Source organism: Capra hircus, chromosome 13 (assembly GCF_001704415.2).
Source record: "Capra hircus breed San Clemente chromosome 13, ASM170441v1, whole genome shotgun sequence".
NCBI lineage: Eukaryota > Metazoa > Chordata > Mammalia > Artiodactyla > Bovidae > Capra > Capra hircus.
The window spans coordinates 59,987,184-60,001,402 of record NC_030820.1 but is presented as its reverse complement, the minus strand read 5'-3'; the positions used below and the strand labels follow the sequence as shown (position 1 = coordinate 60,001,402).

General features: G+C 51.2%; 1 protein-coding gene across 1 annotated transcript; it reads left to right on the top strand.

Annotated features, from left to right (window-relative positions):
* On the top strand, window positions 7,397–13,811 carry NRSN2 (neurensin 2). The gene is made up of 3 exons (XM_018057668.1): window positions 7,397–7,447; window positions 10,085–10,279; window positions 11,910–13,811. Exons 2-3 carry the CDS (start codon window positions 10,094–10,096, stop codon window positions 12,333–12,335), a joined length of 612 nt encoding a protein of 203 aa, XP_017913157.1. The 5' UTR covers window positions 7,397–7,447; window positions 10,085–10,093; the 3' UTR covers window positions 12,336–13,811.

Sequence of the window (14,219 nt, the reverse complement as noted above, 5' to 3'; positions counted from 1 at the left end):
GGAGCCCAGTGAGTGAGGGAATGGAAGAGATGAGATCAAAGATGGAAGTAAGGTTGGGGTTCAGCTCAGTTGCTCATCTGTGTCCGACTCTTTGCAACCCCATGAACTGCAGCATGCCAGGCCTCCCTGTCCATCACCAACTCCCACACTCTACCCAAACCCATGTCCATTGAGTCGGTGATGCCATCCAGCCATCTCATCCTCTGTCGTCCCCTTCTCCTGCCCTCAATCTTTCCCAGCTTCAGGGTCTTTTCCAATGAGTCAGTTCTTCCCATCAGGTAGCCAAAGTATTAGAGTTTCAGCTTCAACATCAGTCCTTCCAATGAATATTCAGGACTGATTTCCTTTAGGATGGACTGGTTGGATCTCCTTGCAGTCCAAAGGACTCTCGAGAGTCTTCTCCAACACCACAGTTCAAAAGCATCAATTCTTCAGCACTCAGCTTTCTTTATAGTCCAACTCTCACATCCACACATGACTACTGGAAAAACTATAGCTTTGACTAGATGGACCTTTGTTGGCAAAGTAATGCCTCTGCTTTTTAATATGCTGTCTAGGTTGGTCATAGCTTTTCTTCCAAGGAGCAAGCATCTTTTAATTTCATGGGTGCAGTCACCATCTGCAGTGATTTTGGAGCTCAAAAAAGGTGGGGGGGGCAATTAGAGGCCACAGTAAGGACTGGTTTGCAGTATCTACTGCTGCATAAGCAAACTATTGCACAGCTTATACCTGAAAACAACATTGTTTTGTTATCTTTCAAGATTCTGTGTGTTTACGGAATTCAGTAGGATGGTTCTTCTGCTCATGTGTTGTCATCTGGGGGCTCAAGCAGGCTGGAACATCCAAAATGACTCACCCATATGATGCTGTCTAATACAGTAGTTGGTGCTAGCTGTAAGCTGGAAGTTTGGCTGGGGCTATCAAACGCGGCATCTACAGGTGGCTTCTTCATGCAGCTTGGGTTTCTTCTGCATGGGACTGGGATCCAAGAGGGAGAATTTCACAAGTGAGTATTCCACAAGGGGGTTGAAAAGGAAGCTGTTCCCCTTGAAAGCCAGGTCCAGAGCATTACCTTCATCCCATTCTATTGGTTAAAGTGGACGCCGGGCCAGCTCAGATGAGGAGGAACAAAGTGACAAAGAGCTTGTGGCCATCTTTAACCCACCAGTCTTTTCCTTTCACCCTGAGTAAGATGAGATGCTCTGGAGGGTTTTGAGCAGGGGAATGAGAGAATCTGACCCACAGTTTAAAGGATCATCATGGCTGCAATGCAGAGAAGAGCCCACTAGGGGTAGAGCAAGAGCACTGGGTGGATGGGAATGGGTGATGGGGGTCTGAGATAGCAGTAGTTGTGCCAGAGGTAAGGCCCTAGCAGCAAGATTGATACCACTGACACTTGGTTGTCCAATATGGTGGCCACTAACCACCTGTGGCTGTTTAAAATTAAATTTAGAGGGAATTCCCTGGCAATCCAGTGGTTAGGACTCTGTACTTCCACTGCAGGAGACCCTGGTTCCATCTGTGGTCAGGGAACTAAGTTTCACAGAGTGGCCTAAAAACAAAAACAAATTAAATTAAGTTTTAGAGTAACTAAAATTATATAAAATTTGGAATTCGCTTCCTTAGTTGCACTAGCGACATGTCATATACTTAATAGCCAAATATGGCCAGTTAGCTCTGGTATAGGCAGCACAGATATAGAACATTTCTGTCTTTGCAGAAAACTCTACTGGATGGGGCTGACCTGGACCTTCTCATCTCTTATAAGTTTTCACATCTAAAATCTTTGACTACAGGGTCCCACATTCTGACTTGGACTCCCTTCCTTCCCATCTGCTTATTTTTGGACTGCACTGAGCTCTTCAGCCTGGAATACTTGCATCTTCTCCAGGTCCATCTGCTCCCCTCCTAGGCTCCCTTCTTCATGAAGCCAGGATGTGTCATGAGGTCCATCACAGAATCTGCTCTCTCCCTCTCTCTCTGCAGCCCCCATCACCCTCTCCTTTGCCCCACCCATTCAAGGGAACCCTAACCCAGGAGCTGGGGTACCAGCAGCCTTCTTTTCTCCCAGTTCTGACATTGCCAAAGAAAGTCACAGCCATGCAGACTGCTGTCTCCACAGATCACAGCCACAAAACCATCAGAGCAAATTCAGATTCTGCCACATTGTGGCAGACTTTGGGCAAGAGACTTACCTTCCCACACCCAGGGTTTACCATCTATAAAATGGGAATTATCATAGCTCCTATCTCATAAGGTTATTGAAAAGTAAAATTTCCTGGCACATAGTAAATGCTTAATATGTGGTATCCATCACCATCATTATCATCACTGAGTGTCCAAATCTTTACCGCCATTTAAAAAAATGGTAAAATATATACAACATGAAATGTATCATTAGCAACATTTGGTATATTCATAATGCTATACAATCATCACCACTATCTAGTTCTGGAATATCTTCATCACCCCAAAAGGAAACCCACCAAGCAGTCACTTCCCATTCCTCCCTTATCCTAGCCCCTAGGAACCATTAATCTGCTCTCTGTCTCTATGGATTTTCTGAGCCTGGGTATTTCATATAGATGGAACCATAAAATATGTGGCCTTTGTGTCTGCTTTACCACCCTCTGAAATGGTGTTTCAAAGGGAGGGTACTAAAACCTTTTTCTCTCTGCAGACAGATGCTCCACCCTGGAGCTATCAGCCCTCAGTTTCTTAATTGATAACACCTCTTGTTTTCCTAAAGAACATTCAATTTATCACGTTTCTTGTCACTCAGCTTCCTTCCCTCCTCACCCGCAAACAATAAAAATGGTAGTAATGACCATAATATATTGAGTTCTTATTCTGTTCCAGGTGCTTTGCTAAGCGTTATCTATACACATTTCATTTTCACTCTTATAACCCTTTTGAGAGGTAATCGTTAATATCGTCTCGATTTTATCTCAGTTAGGGAAACTAAGGCTCAGAGCGTTGAAATCACGTAAGCAGAGAGTGGTAGAACTGGGGATTCAAGACTGGCTCTGTTTGACTCCAGAGTTCAACTCATGAACACCATGTCCCTCTTCTCAGTGGCCTTCATTCTCTCCTTCCCTGGGTCTCAGAAGACACTGACTCCTGCCTGTTCTGCTGGCTCAATGCCAAACCACCTACCTAAACATGTGACCTCATCCCTTCCCATTGACTCCCCAATCCCATCCATCCATCCCCTCTCTCACATCATCGAAGCCGAAGCTGATTCAGACCACTGCGGACAGGAATCATCTGGCATTTGTTCACTTGTCTGATGCTTGAACAGGGATGACTCACAGACCAAGCTCAGGTGGGATGGTGGTTACTGCGGGCTCTCCATATGATTCTGGCTTTCTCACAGCATGGCAGCCTCAGGGCAGCAGACTTCTTGCATGGTACCTCGGGTCTCCAAAAACTGGAGTTCCAGGGGAAGTGCCTGTCCTTTCATGTCCTGGCCACGAAATTCAGAGCATCACTTCCACCATATTCTGTTGGTTGAAGCAGTCGTCGACTCACCCAAGATACAAAGATAGGGTACCTATATCCCACCTCATTGTAGGAGAAGCACTAAGGAATTTGCAGCCATGTTTTAAAACTGCTGCAGGTTATTTCCAATCTTTTTTTTTTTAAAGTTTATTTATTTAGTTAGTTGTTTTTGGTTGCACTGGGTCTTCATTGTTGTGCCAGGGCTTTCTCTAGTCGTGGTGAGTGGAGGCTACTCTTGGTTGCGGTGCACAAACTTCTCATTGCAGTGGCTTCTTTTGTGGCAGAGAACAGGCTCTAGGCACCTGGGCTTCAGTAGTTGCAGCATGTGGGTTCAGTAGCTGCAGCTCACAGGCTCTAGGGCAGCGGCGCAGTAGTTCTGGTGCACAGGCTTAGTTGCTCTGTGGCACGTGGCATCTTTCTAGACCAGGGAGCGAACCCGTGTCCCCTGCACTGGCAGGTGGATTCCTAGCCACTGTACCACCAGGGGAGACCTGTTTCCAATCTTTTGCTATTCCGGCACTTTACCCCCAGCATCTCTGAATCCATTCATTTCTGTGCAAGGAGACATCATCTCTAATGTGGAGCCTCCTTTGTTCTCCTTTGTACACAGAAGAACTGTACAAAAAAGATCTTCACGATCAAGATAATCACTATGGTGTGATCACTCACCCAGAGCCAGACATCCTGGAACGTGAAGTCAAGTGGGCCTTAGAAAGCATCACTATGAACAAAGCTAGTGGAGGTGATGGAATTCCAGTGGAGCTGTTTCAAATCCTGAAAGATGATGCTGTGAAAGTGCTGCACTCAATATGCCAGCAACTTCGGAAAACTCAGCAGTGGCAACAGGACTGGAAAAGGTCAGTTTTCATTCCAATCCCAAAGAAAGGCAATTCCAAAGAATGCTCAAACTACTGCACAATTGCACTCATCTCACACACTAGTAAAGTAATACTCAAAATCCTCCAAGCCAGGCTTCAGTAATACATAAATCGTGAACTTCCAGATGTTCAAGCTGGTTTTAGAAAAAGCGTAGGAACCAGAGATCAAATTGCCAACATCCACTGGATCATGGAAAAAGCAAGAGAGTTCCAGAAAAACATCTATTTTTGCTTTATTGACTATGCCAAAGCCTTTGACTGTGTGGATCATAATAAACTGTGGAAAATTCTGAAAGAGATGGGAATACCAGACCACCTCTTGGGAAACTTATATGCAGGTCAGGAAGCAACAGTTAGAACTAGACGTGGAACAAGAGACTGGTTTCAAATAGGAAAAGGAGTACATCAAGGTTGTATACTGTCACCCTGCTTATTTAACTTATATGCAGAGTACATCATGAGAAACGCTGGCTGGAAGAAACACAAGCTGGAATCAAGATTGCTGGGAGAAATATCAATAACCTCAGATATGCAGATGACAACACCCTTATGGTATAAAGTGAAGAGGAACTAAAAAGCCTCTTAATGAAAGTGAAAGAGGAGAGTGAAAAAGTTGGCTTAAAGCTCAACATTCAGAAAACTAAGATCATGGCATCCAGTCCCATCACTTCATGACAAATTGATGGGGAAACAGTGGAAACAGTGTCAGACTTTATTTTGGGGGGCTCCAAAATCACTGCAGATGGTGACTGCAGCCATGAAATTAAAAGACGCTTACTCCTTAGAAGGATAGTTATGACCAACCTAGATAGCATATTGAAAAGCAGAGATATTACTTTGCCAACAAAGGTCCGTCTAGTCAAGGCTTTGGTTTTTCCAGTGGTCATGTATGGATGTGAGAGTTGGACTGTGAAGAAGGCAGAGCGCCGAAGAATTGATGCTTTTGAACAGTGGTGTTGGAGAAGACTCTTGATAGTCCTTTGGACTGCAAGGAGATCCAACCAGTCCATCCTAAAGGAGATCAGTACTGAATATTCATTGGAAAGACTGATGCTGGCACTGAAACTCCAATACTTTGGCCACTTCATGTGAAGAGTTGACTCATTGGAAAAGACCATGATGCTGGGAAGGATTGGGGGCAGGAGAAGGGGATGACAGAGGATGAGATGGCTGGATGGCATCACTGACTCGATGGATGTGAGTCTGAGTGAACTCCGGGGGTTGGTGATGGACAGAGAGGCCTGGTGTGCTGCGATTCATGGGGTCACAAAGAGTCAGACACAACTGAGCGACTGAACTGACTGACTGACTTGTTCCCATGCTTGAGCTTTCTATCCTGTTCTTCCAAGGGATTGGCAGCCACACAGATCTTTTCAGAGTGCAGATCAGAGCACATCCCTTGCCTCTTTACAACCTTTCCATGGCTCCCTACTACTCTTGGGTTGAAAGCCAAATTCCTTACCTTGGCTTGTGAGGCCTTGAAGAATCTCAGGTCTGCCTGCCTCTCCAGCTTCATCTCCTGTCACAGGGGAGGGCTTCAGTCTTGACTTCCAGGAATTCCTCTTCCCCTCTCTCTCTCTCACACACACATATGCAATTAAAAGTGTGTAAGCAGGGCATATAAAGCACTGAGAGAAACCCTTTGCACTCCTGGAGCATCGTATATTTGCTACTATTAGTCTGTGTTCAATACATGTCTACTGAGCTCCCAGTTCAATGCCAAGTGCCATGTGAGGCTTGGGGATACAATAGTGAGTGAAGAGGAAGTGTCTTCACTTTGCAGAGTTCATGCATCCCTGTGTCTCCCACTTCCAACCCAAGGAAAGACAGACTGGACACTCAGGGGATGAAAGCACATGTGTGCAATGGTGCCTGAAGAAGCTTGGAGAGGCGTGGTGACTTTGCCAAGACCATACAGTAAAAGTGGGACAAAGCCCAGGCTGTGGGTGGACACATGACAAGGAATGAGGCTGCCTGGCAAGGGCTGGCTCTCCAGGGAGATGGGCGGGAAGACACACACTCCCAAGGATGGAGCTAGGGGTATGCTGGGAGAGAGAGCAAGGGAGGATCCTTCCAGAAGAGAAAGGACTTGTCTCCCCCAACACCTCCTCTTCCACACCAGCTCCCTTCTGAAGCTAAGTGGCGCCCATCCTCAGCAAGCGGTAGGGACTCACAGAGGGAGAGAATGGACAAAAGATGGGGGACTCGGTGAGAGGGTGAGGACTTTAGTCAGACAAGGGGATTCTGATGCAAGCAGGAGGGCACTTCTTAGTAGGAACCCAGGGGGAGAAAGGTGGGGCTCAACCATGGGTGGGGGCTGGAAGAGAGAGCAGGGAGTCTGTGAAGAGGATGGGGCTGTGGCCAGGAGAGGAGGGAGTGAGGGGTCCCTGAGGTAGATGGAGGCCCAGAGGGAACCGAGGATGCAGTGAGGAAATGATGGTGTTCAGCTGCTCAGTGGTGTCCAGCTCTTTGCATGGACTGCAGTGTGCCAAGCTTCCCTGTCCTTCACCATCTCCTGGAGTTTGCTCAAACTCATGTCCATTGAGCCGGTGATGCCATCCAACCACCTCATCCTCTCTTGTCCCCTTCTCCTGCCTTCAATCTTTCCAGCATCAGGGTCTTTTCTAAAGAGTCAGCTCCTCACATCAGGTGGCCAAAGTATTGGAGCTCCAGCTTCAGCATTAGTCCTTCTAATGAATATTCAGGGTTGATTTCCTTTTCTCCAAGTGAGGAAATGAAGGTTCAGCGGAGTCAAGGGTCTTCAGTCAGAGGGCTGAGAGACTGATGGAGCAGTCAGGGGAGGAGTTTGAGGGAGTCGGGTCCAGGGAGGTGGTGGGGTCCCCGCGAGGGGTCTGGGGTCTCAGAGGGAGAAGGGACTTCTAGGAAGGGGAGAGGGGCTCACAGCCCTGCAGGGGTCCGCAATCTGCAGAGCCAGCCCTCGGGGCGGGCTGGCGCCCCCGCCACCCCCGTGTCACCCCCCCCCCGCCCCCCGACTGCGGCGCAGGCGCCAACACAACCCGCTTCTGCTCTGCTTGTGCTCGCGCTCAGCAGAGACCGCGGACCAAGAGGTGAGCTCAGCCCCGCTCCACGCGCGGCCCGACCCCCGCCCCTCCTCCTCCCAAGACCCGGAGAGCCCCCCATCCCTGCCGCATCCCCAGTTTGGCCGTGTCCCTCCTCGGGCAGAACGGCGGTGCCCCAGCCCTGGTGTGCCTCGGGCTTTGGGAGGTGGGGTCCCAGGGAAGGAGCAGGGGTCAGAGGTCTCACCAGCCACCCCGCACCAGCCCCCACGCTCCGAGACCCTTCAGGGTCGATAGGCTGGGCGGAGGCCTCCAGGACAAGACCCCACCCACCTCTCTGCGGAAAACTCATCCCCACCCCTCTCTGCCTCAGTTTCCCTCTAGCGAAAAGGATGCGCTTAATCGCGACCAGGGAACCTGTGGTCGGGTCTGAAACAGTGTGAGTTAGGGGGTGGGGGGGGTTGGCCTGCTTTCCTGGGCCTCGGACCACCCCCTCCCCGGCACCTTCTGGCCAGAGAGACATTGGATGCTGGAGTGAGAGGGTCTGGGGGTCTGGGAAGGAGAACTGAGACCCCATTAAGGCTAGAGACTCCATACATCTTCTGGCCCTTGCGCCTGTCATCGCTCACCGCCTGGCCGCAGCCTCCATCCCCCGAACCCAGGAGCCCCCTCCTCTTCCCGGAGCTCCTCCCGCTTCCTGCCTAAGGACAGCTCCCTGGCGGTTCCTATGGCAACCTAGGTCCGGGGTCCTCAGCATCCTCTCCCTCCCTTCCCCACACCGCCTGTCCGCCTCCTGGCAACCCTAAAAGGAGAGGGAGGGGCCAGGTCGAGGAGCGCGGGGGCAGCGTCAAGGTCACCTTCCTGCTCCGACGCCAGTGGGATCAGGTGATCGTGTGTGTTTGGAGAAAAGGGACATTGAGATGCAAGGGAGGAGCTAACCCAGGCGGACGAACCCCCGCGCCCCTCCCTGCCCCCTCCCCTAGGACCATCCATCAGTGATTGTTGTCTTCTCACCCACCCCGGCCTCCTCCCCCGGGCGGGCCCCGCTCTGGCCAACCCTTCTGTAGAGTCCCGCCTCTGCCCGCCCCCCCCGCCCTGCCCCCGCCCCCCCGCCCTGACCCCGCCCCCCCGCCCTGACCCCGCCCCCGCCCCCGCCCCCGCCCCGCCCCCGCCCCCGCCTCCGCCTGCTCCCGCCCCCGCGCCGCCGGCTCTCTTCACCGACTTCGGTCGGTCTTCTTTCTCCGTCTTTCACTTTTGGTCTTGCCCTTTCGCCATTGTCTGTCAATTGCGGGAGAGAGGGCGGGGCGATGTCTTTTACGCTTTTTCCGTTCCCCTCGTGCGCTTTGGGTGAGAGTTGTGGAGAGCTGCGATTTATAGGCGACTTTTTAAGCCGCACCTCTGTGCCGGTGTGGATCCATAGGATCACCTCCAGTACGCGCTCTGTGTGTGTGTCTGTGTATATGGGTTTGTGTGGTGTGTCTCTGTGCTGCGTGTCTCTACATGGTCTACGTGTGGCTGTCTGTATGTCTCTGTGGTGTTTGTGTGTTTGTGTTGGGGGGGGTGTGTGTGTGCGTCTATCTGTGTATGTCTCTGGTGTGTGTGTGTATGTGTATGTGTGTTACTGTGGTATCTGTTTGTGTGCTGGTGAGTCTCTACACAAGGATTTGAGGGCCACAGTTTAGAAATGAGAGGGGGCTAGAAATTTGTCTTATCCTTCAGTGTAAGCACATTACTTCGTTTTGTTTGAAGGTGTTCAGAGGGCCTTGGAGCCATCATGGGGTGGAGGGGAGCCCAGTCCCTCCCAGCATCTCACAGCCCCTTTGCTTTTAGTCCTAAGGATACCCTCCATTCCCTAGGCCTCAGTGTCTCCACTTGTGAGAATCAAGGTCCTTAGAAAGGTGTCTATAGAAATCTAATCTTGAACCTCAACCCTGTAGCCTGAAGGCCTCCGATTGTCACCTTCTGTGGAGTCAAGATGTCTTGGGACTTAGAGATTTTTGCCTTCTGAAAGGGCAGCCCTGGGGAGGGATTTTTGAGGACCTTGCAGTTCGGGGAGCTCCACCCTGTGGGACAAGTGGCAGCCATGGCAGTTAACCCCCAGAGTACCTTGAAAGGTGAGGAAACTAAGGGGAAGACATTTGGAGAAGAAATGGAGATGAGGAGCTCTCACTCTAGACATGGGACTCGAGACGTTCAGGATGAAACAACAAAGACATCACAGTGATAATCACAGAAGCTATCATTTCTTGGCACTGGACACAGTAACTGTATGAAGCAGGTATATGATCAGCTCTGTTTTACAGCTGAGGAAACTGAGACTCAGAGAGGTGAAAACACTTGTTGGACGTCACACAGCAAGGACGTGGTGGATCCTGGATTCCAAACTAGCCAGTCAGGCTCCAGAACCCACAGTCCCAGCCTGGGCTGCCTCCAGAGTTAGCATGTACATTGATTGCCACCAACAAATTGCCGGCCTGTGGGCTAAACATGCACGGGCTTGGCTCATTCTCACTATACTCAGGGAAAGACAGGCCAGAATTCCCGAAGGGCAGGCTCTGCTGAGTGTGAGGTGCCTAAAATGTGTGGAGAGGTAAAAGGAGCATGAAAATTCAGGGGTCCTTGGAGAGTCTCCATGGGCAGCCCTCGCTGACCCCTCCCTCTGTCCACTGCACCTGGCCCACCCCACAGGGTCCCAGGATGCCGAGCTGTGACCGTCCCTGCAGCTGCAGCCGAGGCCCTAACGTGGAAGATGGCAAATGGTATGGGGTCCGCTCCTATCTACACCTCTTCTACGAGGACTGTGCAGGTACCACCCTCAGCGATGACCCTGAGGGGCCTCCCGTACTGTGCCCTCACCAGTCTTGGCCCACACTGTGCTGGAAGGTAAGATGGGAAGAGGAGCAACTCGTGATGTCCTGTGGTTTCAGGGAGGAGGTGGGACCAGTGAATGGAAAGGAAAGGGACTGTGTAGCAAGTTAGAATCTTGCATGTTCAGGCAACAGGAAAGCCAACTCAAATGAGTTTCAAGAATAAAGGGGAAATATTGCTTATTTTATAGAAGAGACCAGAGGTTGGGTGTCTTCAGGCAAAGTTCGATCCAGCAGTTCAAACCATCACCCTGAAGACTCAAGGTTTCCTTCAGCCTCCCTGTGATACCCTTGCAGCCCCTTAGCATCAGGCGGCCCCCACGTGTTCTCCAAATGGCTGCTTCCATGATGACCCTCAGTCTCTTATTCCACACCATCTGAAGGAAATCAGAATTTCCTGCTGTATTTCCTTCAGAAAAGAAACAGTGCTTTTCACTTGCAGAAGTACTGGCAAGTTTTGCATCAGCTCTGATTGGGTCACTTGCCAAGCCCTGAGCTAATGACTATGGCCAGAGCGATGGTATGTGCTGACTGGTAGGAAGAAGGATTCACCTCATTAGATCTTCCTGTGGCTTCCTAGTGATATGTTGAGGACTGTTGCCAGGGAAGTGGAAGACATGGGAGAAACAGTCGATGTCCTTAGCAGCCACGGAGAGGGGTCAGTTAGGGAGCACCGTGTTGGTAAAGGTACGGAGGTGGCATGAAGCAGGTATTTACAGTGCTCTTCGATAAATACCGTACCAGGTTTGAGACAAAGGGTCCCTCCTCTCTGCTTTCAAAAGGCTTCACTCTAGTGGGAAGGCGAGATGCCAACCTGCACAGTGAATGCACAACCTCGGGCCCAGTGTACATAGGATGCCAGGACAGAAAATGCCCTCAGTGCCTGGGGTGATCAGGGAAGACTTCCAGGAGAAAGTATGTATTTTAAGTGTTTGAGCACCTCCTTATTGCCAAGCAGTGTGCTAGGTTTTGGGGGACACAGAATTTAAGACGATGTGGCCCCTGTCTTTGAGGAACTCCTAGTTATGGTTCATCTAGTCATTCTGCAAACATTCCCTCAGCTACTGCTCTGTATGAGCACCATGTTAGGCACAGAAGCCCCCTCGGGAGCCCAGACAGACTGTCTCTGACGTCATGGCTTTCTCCGCTCTCAGTCTGGTATAGCGGGCAGATGCCATATACATAATAACCAAAGTACATGTCCAAATGTGCACCAAGGTGAGTGCACTGAAGAACAAATGGGCAAGAGGAGGGCACTTGACCCTGTCCAAGGGTATACTAGAAGAGATGAGGTCTGAGATGCCTGTGATCTGAGGGATGTGTAGAAGTTAACCCAACAGAGGGAAAGAGGTAGAGGGTAGATGGGACAGAGGGATAAGATGGGACCCAAAGGATGATGGGGGAGAAATCAAGGCTGGCAGAAGAAATCCACTGCTGGGTGGGGGCTTCAAAGGAAATTAGTCCAGAGTCCTCAAGATTCCAAATAGAACATGACAGTTTGTGCCTCTTGTCAGATCCTAGTAGGTGTGTCTATGACCCCATCTCTTAAAGGGTTACGTTAAAGTCCAGTTGGGATCCAAGGTGATCCCTTGGCCTGGGGCCCCAGCGGACTCTGACTACCTCCCAATCTGTCTGCCTCCCTCCAGATCAGCTTATCCTCTGGTGCCCTGCTTCTGCTGCTGGGTATGGCGGCCCTGATCACTGGCTATGCAGTGCCCCCCAAGTTGGAGGGCATCGGAGAGGGGGAGTTCCTGGTGTTGGATCAGCGGGCAGCCGACTACAACCAGGCCCTGGTCACCTGCCGCCTGGCAGGCACAGTGCTCTGCGGGGCAGCTGGAACCCTGCTGGCCATCTGCCTGATCTGGGCCATGACTGGTTGGCTGGGCCAGGACACCAAGGCGGAACCCTTGGACGCTGAAGCCGACAGCCAAGTGGAGGTCTTCGGGGATGAGCTGGAGCAGCAGCTGTCCCCCATCTTCCGTGATGCCAGTGGCCAGTCTTGGTTCCCGCAACCCACCAGCCACTTTGGGCAATCCTCTGTGCAGACCATCCAGCCCAAGCGGGACTTTTGAGTTGCCCATGCAGCCAGAGGAGGAGCCAGACCTGGGGTCTAGAGGCTTCCTCCTCCCCACCACAGCCCACCTTCCCACCATATCCCTAACTTTTCCCTTTCAGTGGGGTCCCTTCCATGGAAGCCCCTAGAAGGCCCAACCCCAAGTCAGAAAGTCTGGACCTCACATCTCTGTGTCCCTTCCCAGGGGTGAGGCCCTAACTCATCCAAGATGCCAGCCTTCCCTGAGTCCCCACAAAACTGCCCACCCATCCCTCCTCTACAAGGCCATTCAGAAACAGAAAACATCTCCCTCACCCTATCCACACTCTTTCCTCTATATGACCTTGGGCAAGTCCCTTACCCTTTCAGACCATCGATTCCTGCCTCTGTACTATGAACGATGTGGACCAGATTCTAGAGTTCCATGACTTTCTTTTTCTCCCCAGGATATAAGTATTACCTGCCATAGGCAAAGATGGGGGAGGGGTAGTAGGGTCCTTCTTACCCAATGACCCCTCCCTCTGTCAGCTGCACCAGGATGCCTTGGGATGAGTCAAAGATTCTCACTAGGACCAGAATGGTGTGAAAACATTGACCCCCTACAGTATGATTTCTATGCATTTTGCTGCCAGAGCCCCTGAGTCCACCCCATCCTGAGCTAGTCTCAGTTTACAGATAAGGTGGTTGAGAGAGGCTAGCAGTCTGCCTGCCTGAGTTTGCAGGAACTTGGACCCACATCTCTAGACTCTAGATCTTGTTGTACGGCTAGAGCAGGATGCCACGCCTTCCTGGCCTTCAGGGGACCCCCCAGGGTTGGCACAGGTTTGGCCCAGAGAGACTTGCTGTGGTTGTTCAGTCACTCAGCCGTGTCCAACTCTGCAACTCCAGGGACTGCAGCACGCCAGGCTTCCCTGTCCTTCACCCTCTCCCAGAGCTGGCTCAGACTCGTATCCATTGAGTCAGTGATGCCATCCAACCTCTCATCCTCGTCCCCTTCTCCTCCTGCTGTCAATCTTTCCCAACATCAGGGTCTAGTCTCCCAGAGAGACTGGCTGATGCCTAATGGTCCCAAGTGGCTCAGAAGATACTTTGGACATGCTTTTAAATGGTCTCTAAGAGCTAGAAGACAGGAGAACTGGAATGTCTTTGCCGCTCAGAGCCCACCCACCTAGAAACCACCCACCACAGGTCTTGACCTCACACTGCAACAAATGTGCCTTCTGAAGGCACTGGTCCATCTCCCCAGCCAGATGCAGCATCTCTGTTCCCAACCACTAGGGGGAGCTCCAGGACAGCTGGAGAAAGAGGCCCAAGGCTCATGCCTCTACCATCCCCCCTCAGTCTCAAGGAGTCGGGGTATGGGAGGGTAGGGGGCTTTGGGGCAGGCCATCCTGGGAGGGTCCTCAGTCCTCCTCCAGCAGGCAGGCTTTCTGCTTCTCCCCATCTTTCACCCTCCCGCCCCTCCTCCTGCCTTTCAATAAACAGCTGACATGGATACTGACTTTGCTTCTCTTCTCCCTGACCACCAGGGGCTGGGAAGGGAGGAAGGAGACTTCTATGACGCCTACTGTGTGCTGGGCAATTAGGTCCATTATTTCTCATGCGCTCCTCACAATAATCTTTTGAGAAAGTGGATGATTATCATCATTTTACAGGTGAGATGGGAAATTTCTCAGCCAACTTGACAAATATCTGTCCTCATCTCTGAGAAGGATGGGAGGAGGGGGTTCTGAGAGCCAGAGCTGGAGCTAAAAGTGGGATCTTTTCCAGGAAAATAAATACAGTTAGCCTCCTCTGGCACTCACTGGAGGCCAGGCCCTGTTTTCAGGGCCTTCCAGACAGGAGCCCACTGAACCTTCATGACAACCTATGAGGTGCGTCCTAAGTCGCTGCAGTCGTGTCC